The 18,910-nt window shown below is 22.8% G+C and overlaps 1 protein-coding gene across 1 annotated transcript; it reads right to left on the minus strand.

Moving 5' to 3' along the window:
- Positions 1-47: 47 nt before the first annotated feature.
- LOC122512489 (coiled-coil domain-containing protein 141-like) lies at positions 48-18,344 on the minus strand (the record flags this gene model as incomplete). The annotated part of the gene is made up of 6 exons (XM_043628353.1): positions 18,108-18,344; positions 11,989-12,259; positions 1,488-1,610; positions 1,143-1,321; positions 686-933; positions 48-304 (listed from the first exon to the last, which is right to left on the minus strand). Coding segments are annotated over exons 2-6 (990 nt in total), but the record flags the coding sequence as incomplete, so codon positions are not given.
- Positions 18,345-18,910: the final 566 nt, after the last annotated feature.

Consider the following 18,910-nt stretch of genomic DNA (forward strand, 5'->3'; position numbering starts at 1 on the left):
TTCATTTAACAAAATGAAACAAAAATACAGAAAAAAAATTAACGAACCTTTGCTTCAATTTGTAATTTTTTGCACTCGAAGAGCAATAATTCAGCGCTCGCTGAAGAATCACCTAAATGATCACTGGTACTCGATAGAGCTGATATTCTGTCATTGAGAATATCTTCGAGATTTCTGAGATCAGTGGCGAGTAGAGCTAACGCAAGACACTGTTCGAGTTGAGTTTTTCGACTTTTGAATGAAATTTCAATTAATCGTCTTCTATCGTGGAGCTCCTCGAGCCATGTTTCAACTTGTTGGATGGCTAAAAATTCGAAATGAAAATTGTTATTAGAATAAAGAGAGAAAATTGCAAATTTTAGTTAAAAGAAGGTTGAATAAAAATCAAAAGTAAATTTTGAAAGATGAGTTGAAAAATTAGAGGAAGAAAAAATAGCGAAAGATTAAAAGTTGAAAGAGAAGAAGAAATAGAAAATTTACGAGAATAAAAGATGGAGATAAACAGAAAAAGAACAAAAATAGAAGAAAAGAAAATAGAAGTAGAAGAAAAGAAAAAGGAAATATTAGAGAAATAGAAGAAACAGAAGAAAGATCATCAAATCTCCAAAGGAATAGAAAATCTTTTAATAAATATAAAATATAAAAAATTAAAAACTTAAGATATAAATAAAAATTTCATATTCACCATGATCGGCATCGTGTTTAATTCTATCAGGTCGGGAATCGAGAGTACCTTCATTTGAAATCTCTTTCAATCGATCGAGCAATATTTTCCCCTCCTGCAATGCACCCATCAGTGTTTCGAGCATCATTTTTCGTAAATCATGAATTTTACTCAGGAAATTTTTCACAGCTTCAATTTCAATTGGCAATAGTGTATCGTTGCAAGCCATCTCTAAATTTTTCATACTCTCCTTGCACTCGTCAGCCCGACTAGTAAATAAAAATATTTTTCTTTTTTATAATTGTCTCATTTCAATGGAACCAAACTTTGCTTTTCTATTTTTTTTCTCCTCAAGAACAAATAAAAAATAATTCATTCAATAAACAAATAGTTTAAAAGAGTTTCAATTTTAAAACAAAGAGTAAAATCTAAAATTCTTAAAAAAGTGTTTAATTTTTATAATAAAAAAAAAATATACCATTGAAAAAGAACATTTCGTTCGAGAATAATTTTCCGTCGTTCCAAAAGTGAATTGACATCCCTCCATGCGTTTGCAAGTGTATCAGCCATAGCTTTATAAACTTCCGCCTTTGGTTTTTGCGTTGAAATAAGTCGATCGGCTTGTCGTAGTAATTCTTCCACGGGACTTTGTTTAGTCTGAAAATAAATTGAAAAATTCTTCAATTTCTATCGAGTTGAGTAAAGATTCTAAATAATAATAGAGGAACGAAAATAAATTATTATTATTATTTTTATCATTATCATTGTTATGATTATTATTAATAAAAAGGCAAAAATAGGTAAACGACAAAAATTTGTTTACCTGTAAACGTAAAAGAACTTCGTTATGTGCGTTCGAAAGTTCCGTAGCCTCCTCAGGCGAAGAACCTAATTTCGTTAGTTCCGGCTGAATTTCCAGAACTTTTAGTCGCAACCATTCACCACTCTAAAAGCAGAAAAATCAATTTTTTATTAAGCAAATTATTGATTTAATTAATTACTTTAAGTTACTTATCTCGTTACTTAAAAATAATGACTGTATTTTAGTTATTGAATTTTTGCCATAATTTACAATTGAAAAAGAATTTACTCGATTTAAATAACCGATTACTTGTCTATTATCAAATAATTTCTATTATCAAATAATTTCTTGAATCGAATAATTTTAATCAATAAAATAGCATTTGCTTCGAATACTATAAAATTATTGGTTCAATTATAATTTAATTGATTCAAATAAAAATTATTTACTTCATGTAAATATTTATTTTAGACAAGTAATTGATTATTTTATAATCAAATACATTTTTTTCAGTGTAACAAAATAAAATAAAAAAAAAAATCGGTAGTACTAAAATTTTATAGTACTGATAGTAAAAAAATAAACCACTTCATTTACAATTATAATTTTTTTCGTACTGAAACTTCACCATTGTTGTCTGTAAATAATAATGAAAACTTATCAGCACTTGCAAAATTTAACAGGTGAAAATTTTCATTTCAGTGATAATTTACACTTGTAATTTAAAATTAGAATAATTTATAGTAAATATAAAATTATTATTATTATTCTAGTAAGTTATAATCGTAATAGCTACAACTAAAATTTGCAAGTAAATTTATAGCGTAAATAAACAATTAAAATAATTTACAGTCTAAATTAACAATTAAGATAATTTACAGTGTGAATTAATAATTATGTTGTAATTTATAGTAGAGAAAAAATGCGGTACTAGTAACATTGTTTTACAGCTAAAATTTTGCTATTAGAGAAAATTTATGGGAGAAATTAACTAAAGATATAAATTACAGTAGACATAGTAGTAGTTCTCAAAGTAACTTAAACACATGGGGTTTCATCTATTTTTTTTTTTTTATTTTTATTCTCCAATTTCTGGTCACATAATGTTAACCTACTTTACAAAAATACAAAACATAAGGAACTAGACTGAGAAAATTCATTCTCCCTCGTATATTTGCTTTCATACTGAAACTGACAATACTTATTTTAAGTGCTTTAACATGTGTTACACATTTGGAGTGTTCAAATTCTTGAACCCTTTTTTTTCTCTGCAAAACAAGAAAAAAGAAGATGATTTTCAATTCCAAAATGTAACATTTGTTTCTTTCGGAATTTTACGAAAAATACTTTGGTTTTTTTTCATTCAGTAATTTCTAGTGAAGATTTAATTAATATTAGTAGTGAATAATTAATTAAAATAATTAGTAGTGAATAATTAATTAAAATAATTAACAGTGTATAATTAATAATTAACTGTTAATAAATAATAATTGACAAATAATAAAAATGAATAACAAAAAATAAAATATTATGAAAATATTAAAGTAATAACTAAACAATACATAATTTTTTATCCATTATTATTATTATTTTGAAAATTAAATTTTAACAAATATTAATAAGAATTTTAAATTTTGGGATTAAAATAGTTATTCGTTGATGGTATTGAATGGTTTTTCAAATAATTAATTTGCAGGTGAATCTAAATTTTTCTTTAATCGTAAATTTACAACTATTGATAAGTAGTACAGTTTCTAAATTGAAACTTTCTGGAAATCGTTTAACTTCAGACTAGACACTTGCTAAAAGTCTAATTATAAAGAGCATGGAACATCAAGAATCAGAAGGGAAATGTAACAAGAGAACATCAATACCTCTCTTCAAGACATGTACAAAATTTTTTGATTAATTTACCGAAATTAAGAATTAAAAAATTTTTTTTTCACTAATTTAACTTTTTTCTAACTCTATTTTTTGAATAAAAAATTAAAAGTGAAGAATCATGGGAGAAAAATGATAAAATCAAAACAAATCCTCACGTTGTTACTATTTTTGTGTATATATCTTTGATTGTATATTTAATTCCTTTCGCAGAGTTTAGATCAACAGAAAAGGAAGAGTTCGTTTTCAATCAATCGGAAGGGATAAATTCAAACAGTTTGGACAATTTTAAACAAACATATGACTATTTTTATCATAGAAATTTTCTTTTCTTTTTCAATAAAAAATTTGTGTGTATTCACACAAGGGTGAAGTAAATTTCAAGTTCGTTGAACTCAAAAAGTCGCGCTTTACTGGTAAGAGAATAAGATATGCTTCCATTTCCATCATTGGCATTTTGCCAAAATTGTCTCTCGTGACTTTGGATTCCTCTTAAAGTGCGTGTGCGTTCCCCTTGTTTTTTTTTTTGGGGGGGAAGAAACAAAATTTTATGCAAAGTTTACGAAAAATTTTAATCAACAGTCTACGAATTGTTTATAATACGAAAATGGAACAATTTTCTTTTCATTTGGTATTTCCGCAGGTTTCAAAGATTTTATTATTAAAAACAAAATCAAATAAAAAAAAATGCCACAAAATTAGATATCAATAAAAAAGTGTCCAAAGATTTGAATCTTTGGACACTTTTTTTATTGATATCTAATTTTGTGGATTTTTTTCGATCACTTAATCACTGAATTTTCGAGTTTTTGAAAAACGGAAAAAATTACAAAATTCGAAAATTGTTAAAAGTTAAATTTGCTAATTTTGACTTTAATTTAATTTAATCAAAAAATTAGAATTGGCACATTTTCCACTAGTCAAACAGGAAGTAAAAAAAGGAAAAATAGGAAGTTTACTTTTCATTTCAATTTATAGAAGCAAATACTCTCGAAAGTTTCAGTGTAAGTTTCCTTTAAGACGTTCAGTGACATAACAAGGGGGGCAAGCAGAAAAAGCAAAAAAAAAAAGAAAAAAAAATTTCTCGTAGCGTCTTTCCGAAACGGAGTGAAAGTGAATCCAATTACAAGCGTAGGTACATACTTGTTCGTAAAACTTATTGCAAGGAAGGTATATAACCTTCGACAAGAAACGAAGAAATAGTCGCCCGCGACTGCTATTCAAGCATTCCCATATTTGTAACGAGGCCGGCCAGTGCGAGAGAGATGAATCCGAAAGTAGACACGAAAAAAAAAATCAACAAGACATTTGCCTAGGCGTTTTTAATACTAGATTCGCAGCACACTTTACTGCCATCAATGGCACATAATTGCATTCACACTTTTTTCATCTTTTCAAGAACACACAATTAAAAAAATTAAAAAAAAAAAAATAGGAAAAAGGAGTTTTTATTGAAAAATATTCTACAAAATGTTTTTTTCGAACCAAATGTAGGTACACTGCAAAATATTTTTTTAACATAATATATTTTTAATACATTTTGTTAAAGAGAAAATTTACTTTAAAAATAAATTTTCCAACAAAGAATATTTTGAATACATTTTCCAAAATAAAAAAAATACATTAAAAATATTTATTCGAGCAAATTAAAACATTTTCCAATTTTTAGAACATTTTCCAAAAAAGAAAATTTACTTTAAAAATATTTATTCGAGCAAAATATATTTTTAGAACATTTTCCAAAAAAGGAAATTTACTTTAAAAATATTTTCTAAAGAAAATATATTTTTAGTACATTTTTCTAAAAACAAAATATATTAATAAATGTTTTTTCAAGAAAAAAAATGTTTTCTACAAAACATTTATATCAACATAAAATATATTGACAGATAATTGTTACAAAAGAAAGTTCTATTTCTAAATATTATGTTTGAAAAAATATATTCTACAGAATATTTTCTCCAACAAAATATATTTTTAATTTTAATTTACATTTTGCCAAAAAGAAAATTTACTTTGAAATTCTCCGACAAAAAATATTTTGAATTAATTTTCGAAAAAGAAAATATATTTTTACAAAATGTTTTTCCAACAAGAAAATACAAATGTAAAATAATTTTTCTTTCAAAAAATATTGGAAATGTTTTTTTCAAACAGGAAATGTACTTTAAAAAAAATTTTACCCAATTTTTCCTCCACTAAAAAATATTTTTTAATAGAATTTTCTAAAAAGAAAATATACTTTAATAATAATTTTCTAAACAAAATATATTTTTAGAATATTTTTCCAAAAGAAAACATTTTTACTAAATGATTTTCAAAGAAAGAAAAAATATTTTTACTAAATGATCTTCTAAAAAATAAAACATATTTTTTCATATTTTACTAGAAAGAAAATGTACTTTTGAAAATATTATAATTTTAGTAAATTTTTCCAAAAAGTATTTTCTTTGTAAAATATATTTTGCAAAATATTTTTCTATTCGAAAAAGAAATATATTTGTCCAGACAGAAGATATATCGTTACTAAATGTTTTTCTAAAAAGAAAATATACTTTAATTATCATTTTTCCACAAAAAAAAATTTTTTACTGCATTTTTCAAAAAAGAAAAGTACTTTGAAAATAATTATTATTCAATTTTACCAAAAAAATTTTCCAAACATTTTTTAATACAATTTTCCAAAAAGAAAATATGCTTTAAAAATAATTTTCTAAAAAAAATTTTTAGTATATTTTTATAAAAATAAAACAAAATTTTACTAAATGAATTTCCAAAAAAGAACATGTATTTTAGAGAATGTATTTTCAGTCAATTTTCACAAAAAGAATTTTCTTTATAAAATATTTAATTTCTTTTTGGAAAAATATATTTCATAAAATATTTTTCTATTCAAAAGGTTTTGCAAAATGAGTTTTCCTTTTGGAAAAGTTCATTTACATAATATTTGTCTCTTTGGAAAAATATATTTTACAAAATATTTTTTCAAATAGAAAATAATTTCAGTGTGTTTTTCCTAAAAGAAAATGGGTTTTTTGTGTAAATTTTTCCAAACAAAATATATTTTTCAAAAAAAAATTTCCAATCGAGAAATATAATAAGGAAAATATTTTTTAAATAGAAAATATTTTTCAAATAGAAAATATTTTTTAAAAAGAAACACTTCTTTTCTATCACAAAACAGTTCATTAAAAAAATTCCGCCAAAAAAGTGAAACAGACGTCGGATAAAAATTTCAAAGACAATTTAGCAAATTCTTTTTTTTTAATTTTCATTTCAATTCTCTTATTAACTGAAATTAATTTATTGTTGAAAAATTTATTGTCTACGTACAAAAATATATAAATATTTAAAAAAAAAATTTAAAAACTGAATAAATTTTCCTCAACAAAAGAAAAAAAATTAATACACAAAAAAATGTGTAAACACTTGAAGGAAAAAGCGTGTATCGAAAAGAAAATCCGAGACGACAATGATGAGGAGAATATGATATTCTGATGAAAGAATACAATATCCGTTTTTGAAAAAAACTATATACAATACGATGCGGGATGAATTTCGGGAACCTTTAAGAAGAGATTGAATAACTTGTGAGTCCGTGATAACTGACCCAGTCATGGTGCTCACGTTTCAGGTGCGTGTGCGCTTGTATAATATATATCGTATATATATGTGAGTGAAAAACAATTTTATAAATTTAGAGTCATAAAAAGACTACGTGATTGACATGAACGACAACATGAAAGTTAAATGGTTTTTGGGGCGTTGCCTTCTATATGAGTTGAAAGCTATTTCTGAATATATGCTCTTCAGTTATACAGTTAGTAGCACTATACTATGATTCTACGAAATTCTGCAGAAAATAAATCCTACCTTGCACGCGTGGTAGTCAATTTATTCTCATGACATGTCGGAGAAGGAAAAGTACAAACTTATTAGGGCTTCATTTTGGTAACAATCCATGAAGTCAAAAAATATTTTTATTTTCTCTCACTTACATATATTTTTTATTATTATTTCACAAATTTTTAAATTACACAATAATTTTAATTTATTTTCACAAATTTTTTTAAATAAAGTTTCAAGAATCGTTTTTTTATCTGTTTTAAACGACAGTTTCTATCTTAATATTCAATTTGAAAAGAGACTTAAGTTCTAATTGGAAGTAAAAAAAAATTAAAAAGTAGTTCAGTTTAAAAAACATTTGCAAATTGAAAATGGAAGTTTTTGAAATAAAAAATTATTGAACTAAAATATTTATGAGAACATTGAAAAATAATTTGTCAGAATTAAAAAAAATTGTTTTTAAATAATTAAGAAACATTTAGGAATGTTTAAAAAAGAAATGTTTGGAAAAAATTGAAGTGTGTTTAAAAAATATTTACAAAATATATAAAACTTGTAATAAATAAATAATTAAATAATATTGAAAATAAAGTGTCTGACCGAAAACTACTTGTTCTACTTGAAGCTAATTATTTTACAGTATTTTTTTCAATAAAACTTTGTAAACGTTGTTTTCAAAGATTTATTTTTTTTTAATTTAAAAAAAAATTTTCTATTTAATTATTCAATTTAAAAAATAGATATGAAACCAAATTAGAAAATTAAAACTTTTTAAATTTTTGGAAAATGAAGGAAAAAAATTTTACTCAAAAAAATGTTCTGTTACTTTTATTTACGAATTTCTTTAATTGTAAAATTATTCGAAAACATCAATAACTTTTTTTTTAAATAAATATTTAATCAATATTATTTTTTATCATAGGAATTAAAAATTTCAAATTCAAATCTTTTTAAATTCAATAACTTACAAGAAAATTTTTATAAAACATGAAGATAGCGATCGCTTCGAATCGAAGACTCGGAGTGATCGATTTCTTAATGTTTTATAATAATTAAAGATGACCAAGTTTAGTAATAAAATCATTGTTTTATATTATAAGAATATTATTACAGTAACAAATTTAAAATTTAACTTTTTCAAAATTATTTTCATGATTTCAAATTAATTATTATTTTCTACAATTTTTAATTATTTTTTATGAAAATAATTGGAATTCCTTAACAAAAATTTTATTATTTATAAAAGTAATTGAATTATGGCGAAGGAATTTATAAAAAATTTGTAAATAATTGAATTCTTGAGAAATTTTTATTATATATGAGAATAATTAAATGTTTGCGTATTATTTTTGGGAATTTGAAATTGATTTGAAAATAATTGAACTTTGGGGAAAAATTTTGTTATTTAAAAAGATAATTGGGATTTTGACGAGAATTTTTTTTTAAATTTTAAAGATAATTGAATTTTATGAGAAGAATTTTATTACTCTTGAAAAGAATTGAATTTTTGCAATTATTTGTAATTGTTCAAAAATAGAATTTTTTTAGTATTGTCAAGAAAAATTTGAATTACAAATTTTTAAATTCTATTATTTTTAAAATTTCTAATTTTATCCTAAAAGTTAGCCGCGCGCTTTAGTTCCCAAATTATTGCTAGTTTATAAAATAAACAATTTTTAACAAATATTTAAGAGTTTTTAAAAAATATTTGGGAGTATTCAAAAATTTTTTAGGAATATTTAAAATATTCAGAAACGTTTGAAAAAAGGAATCTTAAAAAATATTGAAGCACCTATAATTATTTAAAAATATTTAGAAAATATATTGCAATTTCTGTGTCTGACCGAAAACTATTTGTTCTACTTGAAGCTAATTATTTACAGTGCCTTTTGAATACAATTTCCACAGTTGGGAAATTTAATTCGTATATAAAAAAAATAATTTTCTATTTATTCAATTCTAATACAAAAATAATTTAATAGAATTATTTAATAGAAATTATTTGTTGTCATTTTTTTATAATAATTTTATTATAAAGTATTTTCTTTTCTTTTTGTTTCAGGTGAGTTAAACAAAATTTTTCCTGGCGAGTTTTTTCGTAAGTAACTACATTTTGAAATATTTATAATTTCTATATTATTATAAGAAAAATATAATTATCAAAAGAATTTTAAAAGTTCTGATTCGTTCATTTAAGCTTCGTGGTATTTTTATGGATTTGATAATTAAAGAAATTTAGAGAAAATATCGAAAAATATATGTTCGTTTTGAAAAATTTATTTTTAATATTTATAAGCGATGTAGTTTAATTTCTAAGAAAATATATTTTTAATATACTTTTCCAAAAAGAAAACGTACTTTACAAAATATTTTTTCAAATAGAAAATATAATTTTAGTACCTACATTTTTTCACAATAATTTTTTTCGTAAAATTTATTTATTTTTTTGAAAAATGTACTTTAAAAAATGTTTTTTCTTTTCTGAATTAAAAAAATATTATATAAAATTTTTTTTTTAAGTAAAATTCAAGAATATATTTTTTAGAAAATATTTTTCAAGCAGCATGAGCAATTATTGTCATGGATTTTTTTCATAATTCATGACTGTATACAACAATAAAAATTATGTTTTACTTGAAAAATCCCCTTTTCGCAAAGTATCTTCTTTTTAAAAATAAAAGTCCCACTGACATAAATAATTTTAAAAAAAATTTAAAAGTCTCTCAAGTTATTCACAGAATAAATAAACAATAAAAAAAATTCAGTCACTTGATACGATTTTAGTTAATGATAAAAAAATTAATTTTCATGTATTTTTGGATTTTCGAGGCGCGGGAAAAAAATCAAATGTTCTAATCTTTAAATCGTAAGAAAGAACGAAGGCGGTTTTCATAATGAGAAGTGTATCCCTAGATATATCCCAATAGATTTCGGGCATTGAACTCACTATGTGACTTCAATGTATGGCTAAACTTTCAAAACCTGTTCTTTTTTTTCTTTTAAATCTTTACGAACTCTTTTCTTTTTAAAAAGTGTCATAGGGAGTACATTAATCTTAGAGAACTCTTTAATGCATTTTTTCCATGTTATGCTAATAAGCCAATAAAACTTTATGTTAATTAGCTGAAGATATTCTTTGAATTTCCCAGAAGCTGATTTCATTCTTCTACATATGTAAAGAACGAGTGTATTCTCAATGTTAATTAAATAATGATAAATCTATTTTATCCATAAAGATCAACTATAATAGTGACACAAAAAAGTCAGGTTAAAAAAATTACATATAATATAAAATAGTTAAAATTAATTTTTTTAATCAATTAATTATAATATCATTGAGAAGAGTAAATAATTATAATTTTATTATTTAGGAAAATAACTAAATTCCCGCAAAGAATTTTATTAAAATTTGTAAAAGTCCTAATTAAATTCTTTTAAAGAATTTCTTTGAATTTTTTTATAATCTAATGGAGTTTCTATAAAAATTTTAATTGGAAATTTTGAAAGCAATTAAATTTTATGAAGAAGAATTTTATTAAAATTGAATTAAAAACAATTGAATTCTTGCGAAGAATTTTAATATTTATAAAAATAATTTAAATGTTTCGAAAGAATTTATTAAAATTTTAAAAAATATTTAAATTGTTATGAATAATTTTATAGAAATATTTGATAATAATGAAATTTTTTGGAGAAATTCAATTAAAGTTGTTTCGAAAATAATTGAATTTCTTTAAAGAATTGTGTAAAAATTAAGTATTATTCAAAATAATTGGATTCATCACAAGAGTTTTATTATTTTTCGAAAATAATTGATTTTTTTCAATTTTTTTCACAAATATATTTAAAAATTGTATTGAAAGTAATTTAATTTTTATATAGAATTTTTTTAAAAATATTTTCAGAATAATTGAATCATTTTTTAGAGAATTTGAAATTCTTGTTGAAATGGAATTTCATGGAAATTTTTGAAAATATTTAAATTCTTTCGTGTGATTTTATTTAAATTGGATTAAAAATAATTTAATTCCTGCAAAGAATTTTAGTATTTATAAAAATAGTTGAATTGTTTCGAAGAATTTATTAAAATGTTAGGAAATAATTGAAACTTATGAAAATATTTTAAAATATTTGAATTCATCCTAGGAATTCAATTAAAATTGTTTTGAAAATAATTGAATTCCTGCAAAGAATTTTACTATTCATAAAATTAATTGAATTCTTGAGAAAAATTTTACTATTTATTAAAATAATTGGATTTTTTCGAAGGATTTATTAAATTAAAATTAAAATTGTTTTGAAAATCATTGAATTTTTGTAAAGATTTTACTATTTAAAAAAATAATTGAATTGTTTAGAAGGATTTATTAAAATTTTAGAAAATAATTGAATTTTTTCGTGAAATTTTATTAAAATTTTTGAAAATATGAACAGTAATAATTAATTTTGTACTTAATATGTGAATTTTTTAAATTTTGATTATGAAATTATTTTAAAAATTTATATTTGAAAATAAAAAATTTTGTTTTACTATTAATAATACAATTTCTGTTATTAATAGTAATTAATAATTTTAATTATAACAATTAATAATTTTAATTATAACGCTAACAATTTGAATTACCAATTAAATTAAATTAAATTAAATTAAATTAAATTACCAATTAAAATTGTTATTAATAATTTGTTAATTACACAAGTATTGATAATATAAATTAATTGTTATTTATTTCGTTTGATTAAATAATTATTTTTTATTTACTATATATATAAAAATTTTTTTTTTGTTTCTTACTTGAAGAAGGGCAATAACGAGACGAGTGTCACCACTTTGCAGTGCAATGGTTCCGATTGTGGTTGTCACAGGGGGTTGCGAGGGGGGAATTTCCTCAGATCTATTTGCCAAAAAATCCCCCTGTCGATCACCAATATCGTCGCGATTCTCCTCCATGTCGACGGATTCACATCCATTTACCATTATATCGTTTTTACACTCAAAACACTTTCCTCCACTAATTTAATAAAAAAAATTATTTATTCATTTCATTTTCCCACAAAAATCAATTCTGTTGTAGAGAAGAATATTTTTTTAGAAAAATTTTCTCAATTCGAACTCGTGGATTTTTTTACATTTCGTCCTTGATCTTCAAAATTGATAACCAATTTTTTAAAGAATTTTACTTGATTTATTATTACTACTTATTCATTGATATTTATTTAATAATATTTATTTAATAATATTTGTTTAATAATATTTGTTCAATAATATTTATTTAATAATATTTATTTATCAATATTCACTTCTTTATTAATATTTATTTATTTCGAATTTTGCAATTTTGAAAAAATAAATTTAATATTTATTAACTTATTTCTTAATATTTGCCTATTTTTGAATATTTACTAATTTATTAATATTTACTTCTTTATTAACATTCGATAATTTGTAAACGTTAATTAATTCTTTTTTCGAAATTTTTTAACTTTTACTAAAAGAAATGAATAATTATCGATTTTTGGTACAACTGATTGACGTTATTTAGAAGGAATTGACAAAGTGCATATGGAAGTGTATTATATTTCTCGCAATACGATATAGTTGGCTAATGTTCAGAAAAATATTCGCTGGCATAGCATTTCAAGTTTTTCATACATATATATAATAATAATAAATGTGTAATGTGCGACAGTGACCTTGTCAGTAGTGCAGAAACACAATTATAAATCGTTATTATTTTTTTTTCTTGCGAAAACTGGATTATTTATGAAAACCGAAAAATGTTGTTACGTAACAAGTGGTATTTATAATTCGCAAGGTCGATAATCGAGACACTTTTTTTTTAAATCAAAACGGGATAATTTTCATTGAGGATTTCTCTGTAATCCATATACAATAGGTATTGAATAATTCCTTGATTGTATATTTGTTCCTTGAACTAGACGATAATGGATTTATTATCAATTGACAGTTTATACGTACTGACTCTATTTTTCGAATTTAATATTTATTAATTTCTATTCTTTTAAAAATATATTTATTTTGAATTTATGTTTCATATTCTTATTTTGAATTTATATTTCATATTTCTTAATTTTTTTAATTTATATTAACTAATTTCTTATTTTTCCAATTTATATTTTTACTCTAAGTAGCAGTGCTTGGTTTTATTCAGACAATAAAAAAATTAGTAAAATTAGTATTAAAAAAAGTTAAAGTAGTAAAAGTCAGTTTTAGTCAGACTTTGAAATTTTTTTCATTTAGTAGTAGTAGGTGTCAGTTTCAGTCAGACTTCAAAATTTTTTCTTCATTTTGCACTAGTAGGAGTCTGCAATCCGACTTCGAAATTTATTTTTGTTTTCTAGTTGTAGAAGTCATTTTTAGTCAGACTATTAATTCCTATTTTGTATATAAGTATTTTTGCTCCTAGTAGTAATTTCCAGTTACAATCAGACCTAAAAAACACTTTTTAAATTAATTTCAGTAGTAAAAGTCATTTTTAGTCAGCCTATTATTTTTAATTACAGTAATTAACTTTAGCATCAGTAGTAAAAACCAGTTAGCGTCGGACTTTTGAAATAATTATCAATTTAACTTCAGTAGTAAAAACCAATTAAGGCCAGACTTTGAAAACACTTTTTAATTAAATTTCAGTAGTAAAAGTAATTTCTAGTCAGACTATATATTTTTAATTACTGTAAATAAAACTAGTTACAGTAAAAACAAATTACAATCAGACTTTTGAAATAATTATCAATTCAATTCTAGTAGTAAAAACCAATTACGGTCAGACTTTGAAAACACTTTTTAATGAAATTTAAGTAGTAAAAGTAATTTTTAGTCAGTTATTTTTAATTACTTATTTTTAATTATTTTTTATTACTGTAAGAAAATTTACTATGAAAATTTTTCAGCAGTAAAAGTCAATTTTTACTCTGTCCTAAAAAAATTCTATCGAATTGTATCACTTTTTTAGTTTACAAAAAATATTTTATTCATTACAATTTATCAATTAAATGTCAGTAGTGAAAGTCACTTTTAGTCAGACAAGAAGAATACCATTAAATTGTATCACGATTTTCTAACAGCTAAAGAAAGTACTTTATCAGACCTGGTAATTTATTTAGATTTACAAATCCGATTAGTAGTAACAGTCAATTTTAAGTCAGGCGTGAATAAAAATGTCTTCTATTTTTATCATCAATAAGAAAAACACATTTTCTCGATCCATTTAAATTACTTTGAGTAAAAAAAAAGTTTCTCTCCTAATTCATATTTTAAATAATAACTTTTTACAGTTTCAAGAAATTGGTTTGTAAAAAGTCTTAGTAAAGTAACCAAACTCTAAAAAAATTATTTTTTAAAATTAAAATAGTTTACTTTCGTAAACTATTTTTTAAATAATTTTTTTCTGGAATTATTTCTGCATTAGAGTGCAAGAAAAAATAATGTGCGAGACAATTTTTCTTTTTTAAAAAATGTATATCACTTTTTGTTTTAAATATAGAAAACTAGTCATCGTCGATTATATCACTTTTATTTTTGTCTTAAAACTTTTTTAAAGTTAAATACCGCAGTGGAAGGAAAATTATTCATCCATAATTATATGCAATACTTATGTTTTTAATAACTGACTAAAAAAGAAGTAAAGAAACAGTTTGCATAAAAGTTAATAATAGTTTTTTTCGAATGTTTTTTGTACGAGTGTTTGAAATATGTAATCTGCATTTTAAAAATACAAACGGCAAATATAAATGCGAATGAGCAATTATATATGTCTATATCGTGTGCTTGGAAGATTAAACACTGAGCTTATTTTCATTTCTTCAAAGTCAAACAAACCTAAATTGACTATTTGTGAAATTATTTTTTTTCAACTTTATTGCTTCTTTCACACTTTTTTTTATTTTTTCAGTTTTTTATTTTCTTTCTTTTTCTTTTTCTATTTTTTTAACTCTATTTTTTCTTTTTCCTTTCTCATCTTTTTTTTCTTTTTCTTTTCTCCTCTTATTCTTTCTCTTTCTTTCTCATTTTTTTCTCTTTTCCTTTTTCCGTTTTTATTTCTTCTTTTTTTTCTATTTCTGTTTTTCTTTCCTCTTCACCTTTTTTCTTTTTTTTTCTCTCTTTATTTTTTCTCCGTCTTTCTCTTTTCTTTTTCTATTCGTTTTCTCTAGTATTTTCTCTTCTTTTTTCTTTCCTTTCTATCCTCCTTTTAGTTTTTTATTTCTCTTTCCCTTTCTTTTCTTGTTTCTATTTATTTTCTCTTCTAATTTTTTATTTCTTTTTTCTTTTTTTTTCTTTTCCTTTTCTCTTTGTATTTTTTTTTCTATTTTTTCTTTCTCTTTTCTTATTTTTCTTATTTAATTTGTTTATTTTCATTTTTTGAAAAATAGAGTCTTTTAGAATGATTTAAATTTCATAATGTGTAGAAAGAGAAAAGTAATTTATGTAATAAATCAATTTCATCGTGGTTTATTTTTGTTGGGCTTATTTTAAATTTTCTTTTTCTTTTCACTTTAAGCGTGATATGTAACTTTTCTCCCTCGTTTTGTTTTCCTTCTAAAATGTTTTTCTTTCCACCGCATTCTTCTTTGTCTTTCTCCTCGTATGTCGATTAGGAGAGAAGCCTTCGAAGAAACATTATTTTTGGCCCTAGACCAATACTGACACGCGCAAAAACCGCAGAAGCCATGAAAGAATATTTTTTTATTATTTTAAATACCCTGCGAGTCGCCTAATGTAAAATCACTTGTCTATTTATGCGAAAAAAAAATTAATTAACTCTAATGAATAAATGAAGAAAATAAATAAATTTAAATTCTCTCTAAATTAGAATTAGTAAAGATGATTACTAACCTTTGAATTAGTGACTGACTTTTCGCTTTTGGATTAGTAAATTTTACTAATAAATAGTAATTTCTACTGAATTTTACTAATAAATAGTAATTTTTACTAAATTTTTCTAAAAAAAAATAATTTCTACTGAATTTTACTGATAAATAGTAATTTGTACTACATTTAACTAATAAATAGTTATTTCTACTAATAAATACTAATTTCTAGTAAATTTTACTAACAAATATAAATTTGCACTAAATTTTACTAATAAATAGTAATTTGTACTACATTTAACTAATAAATAGTTATTTTTACTAATAAATAGTAATTTCTACTAATGAATACTAATTTCTAGTAAGTTTTACTAACAAATAGTAATTTGGACTAAATTTTACTAATAAATAGTAATTTCTACTGAATTTTACTAATAAATTGTAATTTCTACTAAATTTTACTAATAAATAGTATTTTCTATTAAATTCTACAAATAAATATTATTTTTTACTAATTTGATTAATAAATAGTTATTTCTACTAAATTTGACTAATTAATTATCATTTCTACTAAATTTTACTAATAAATAGTAATTTCTAATAATTTCTTAGTAAAATTTACTAATAAACTAGTAAAATTTTTTACTAATTCTAATTCAGAGTTTACCAATAAAAATAAAATAGTCAAAACAAAAATTTTTGACGACGAGATGAATAGAAAACTATTGAAATTTAATTTTTAAAAAATATTAAAAGAAAAATACTTTCAAAGAAAGTTAACAAAAAATTTGTAATGAATTAAAAAATAAGAATTAAATATTAAAAATTAGAAATTAAAAATTAAAAGTTAAGAAATACAATTTAAAAATTAAGAAATAAGTACAAAAAATAATAAAAGACGAAAAATAAGAAATTAAATCAAAATTAAAAAGGAGCCAAAAATAGGAGAGAAACTAAACAAAAAAGGACGAAGAAGAAAAACCTTTTGCGAATATAAATTGCAAACGAATTACTTAACATTGACTGAACAAATTCATTAGCCTTGAATAACAAGAGAGTGGAGAAAATAATGTTCCGCGGAAGATGGAGATAATGAGAATGTTGATAACGGACTTGTTTAAAACGGAGATAAAAATTAAATTAAGTTTCATTCACTCTAATTAATAATAATAATAAACCGGAATGTCAATTAATGTTTCTTGATGACTTTTTACAATTTTTTTCTTTTAACTTTTAAAAACCCGGCATTGTGTGTACATATATATATGAATCTTAGCGCACACTGACGTCATCGACATGGACGAAAGAAAACCTGCCTGACCGGTAGCCTTTTCGTTGTACCAGAAATAATGCATATCGAAAGTGAATAAAAATTATTTATTTTTGGTAACTATTTGAAACAATTTTTTTTTTCGAATTACTGATTTAACTTTCTACAATGTAGATTTTGTGTTTATTTTTGATACTTATTTTTATTTCGTAATTCCAGGTGGTATCCACTTATAAGAATGTATTTAAGTATTTTATATGATACGCACTACAATCAATTTCGATAACACACATGATGTATTCGATCCACTTTAAAAAAGAAAATTTGTTTTTCATCTTCCCTTGGTCCTTGAGATGGAAAAAATATTCCTACCACTTGGAATTTGAATTTTCTTCTCTCAAAATTATTTATTTAAATTCACCGGCGCAAAATATTGTTCTATTTGATTTTTACAAAAAAGAAGTTTTTCTCTTTTTCGAAATAAGATGGGAAAATATGAGAGAAAATAATAGAACAAAAATAATTGGAAGAAGAAGTCAATATTTTACTAAACCGAATTTAATCTTTTATTTCTTGAATTAAAATTTCAAATAAATTTTTTTTTAAGTTTCCGTGCTAGAAAAAATTTTTTTTTTTATATTTCACTGTTAACGAGGTTTGAATAATCCGAAGTGTATAAAAATAAAAAAACTAAAAAAATAACTAAAAATTTTAAAAAGTGGAATAAAAACGAAAATTTTATTTCGAAGATCAAGGACGTAATAATAATAAGAAGAAATTAGTGTAAAATAAATAAAAAATTGAATTTTTCACACATAAAATTTTTCTTTTTTTCTTTTTCGAAACCGCAAATATTCACTCGCGAACAATAACACTATAAAGAGACACGCGTGACATGTTTGAGAATCGAGCGACTTGTGTATTGTAATACAACAATCTGGCGCGAAGGCCGCTCAAACACTAAAACTGTTAAAAGTTAAACTGGTATAAGAGAACTTCCCACTTCCCCAAGGTGGATTCCCGAGTGGCACCGATAGTTCCCGACATGATGATCGGTCCATATCATCATCATCCACAAGCGGTATATTTAGCGAATCTTTTCTTAGATTATTTGCAAAGTTATCCATAGGATATATTTTAATGTCTATCATCATAATTTTCAAAAATTGTTGATTTTATAGCCCGAGTTTTTTTTTTTTTATTTTTCATTGGCCTTTGGGAATTTTTTAGCTAATTTTATATTCAGTGAATGATGGGAGAAAAGAAAAAGTTTATTTGGAATAGGGATAAGTTTCTGTAGAATAGAGAAATTTTATTAAGAAAAATAAAGAAAATAAAAATTACCAGCAAATGAAGAAAATGAAAATAATGATTTTGATGATATTTTTGATTATGCTAAAAAAGAAAAAGAAGAAGAAGAAGAATGTAAATGAGAAGCAAAAGAAGGAAAAGAATAATTCATTATTATTATGATGAATAAAAAAAGAAGAAGAAGATTAAAAATGTGGATCGAAAGAAGAAAAAATTAAGATCTTGATGATGATAATAATGACTATGGAGAAAAAAGAAAAAAGTGAATTGGGAAGAGTAATAAAGAAAAGATGACAAAGAATATGAA

This window comes from Leptopilina heterotoma, unplaced genomic scaffold (genome assembly GCF_015476425.1).
Source record: "Leptopilina heterotoma isolate Lh14 unplaced genomic scaffold, ASM1547642v1 Lhet_99, whole genome shotgun sequence".
Lineage (NCBI taxonomy): Eukaryota > Metazoa > Arthropoda > Insecta > Hymenoptera > Figitidae > Leptopilina > Leptopilina heterotoma.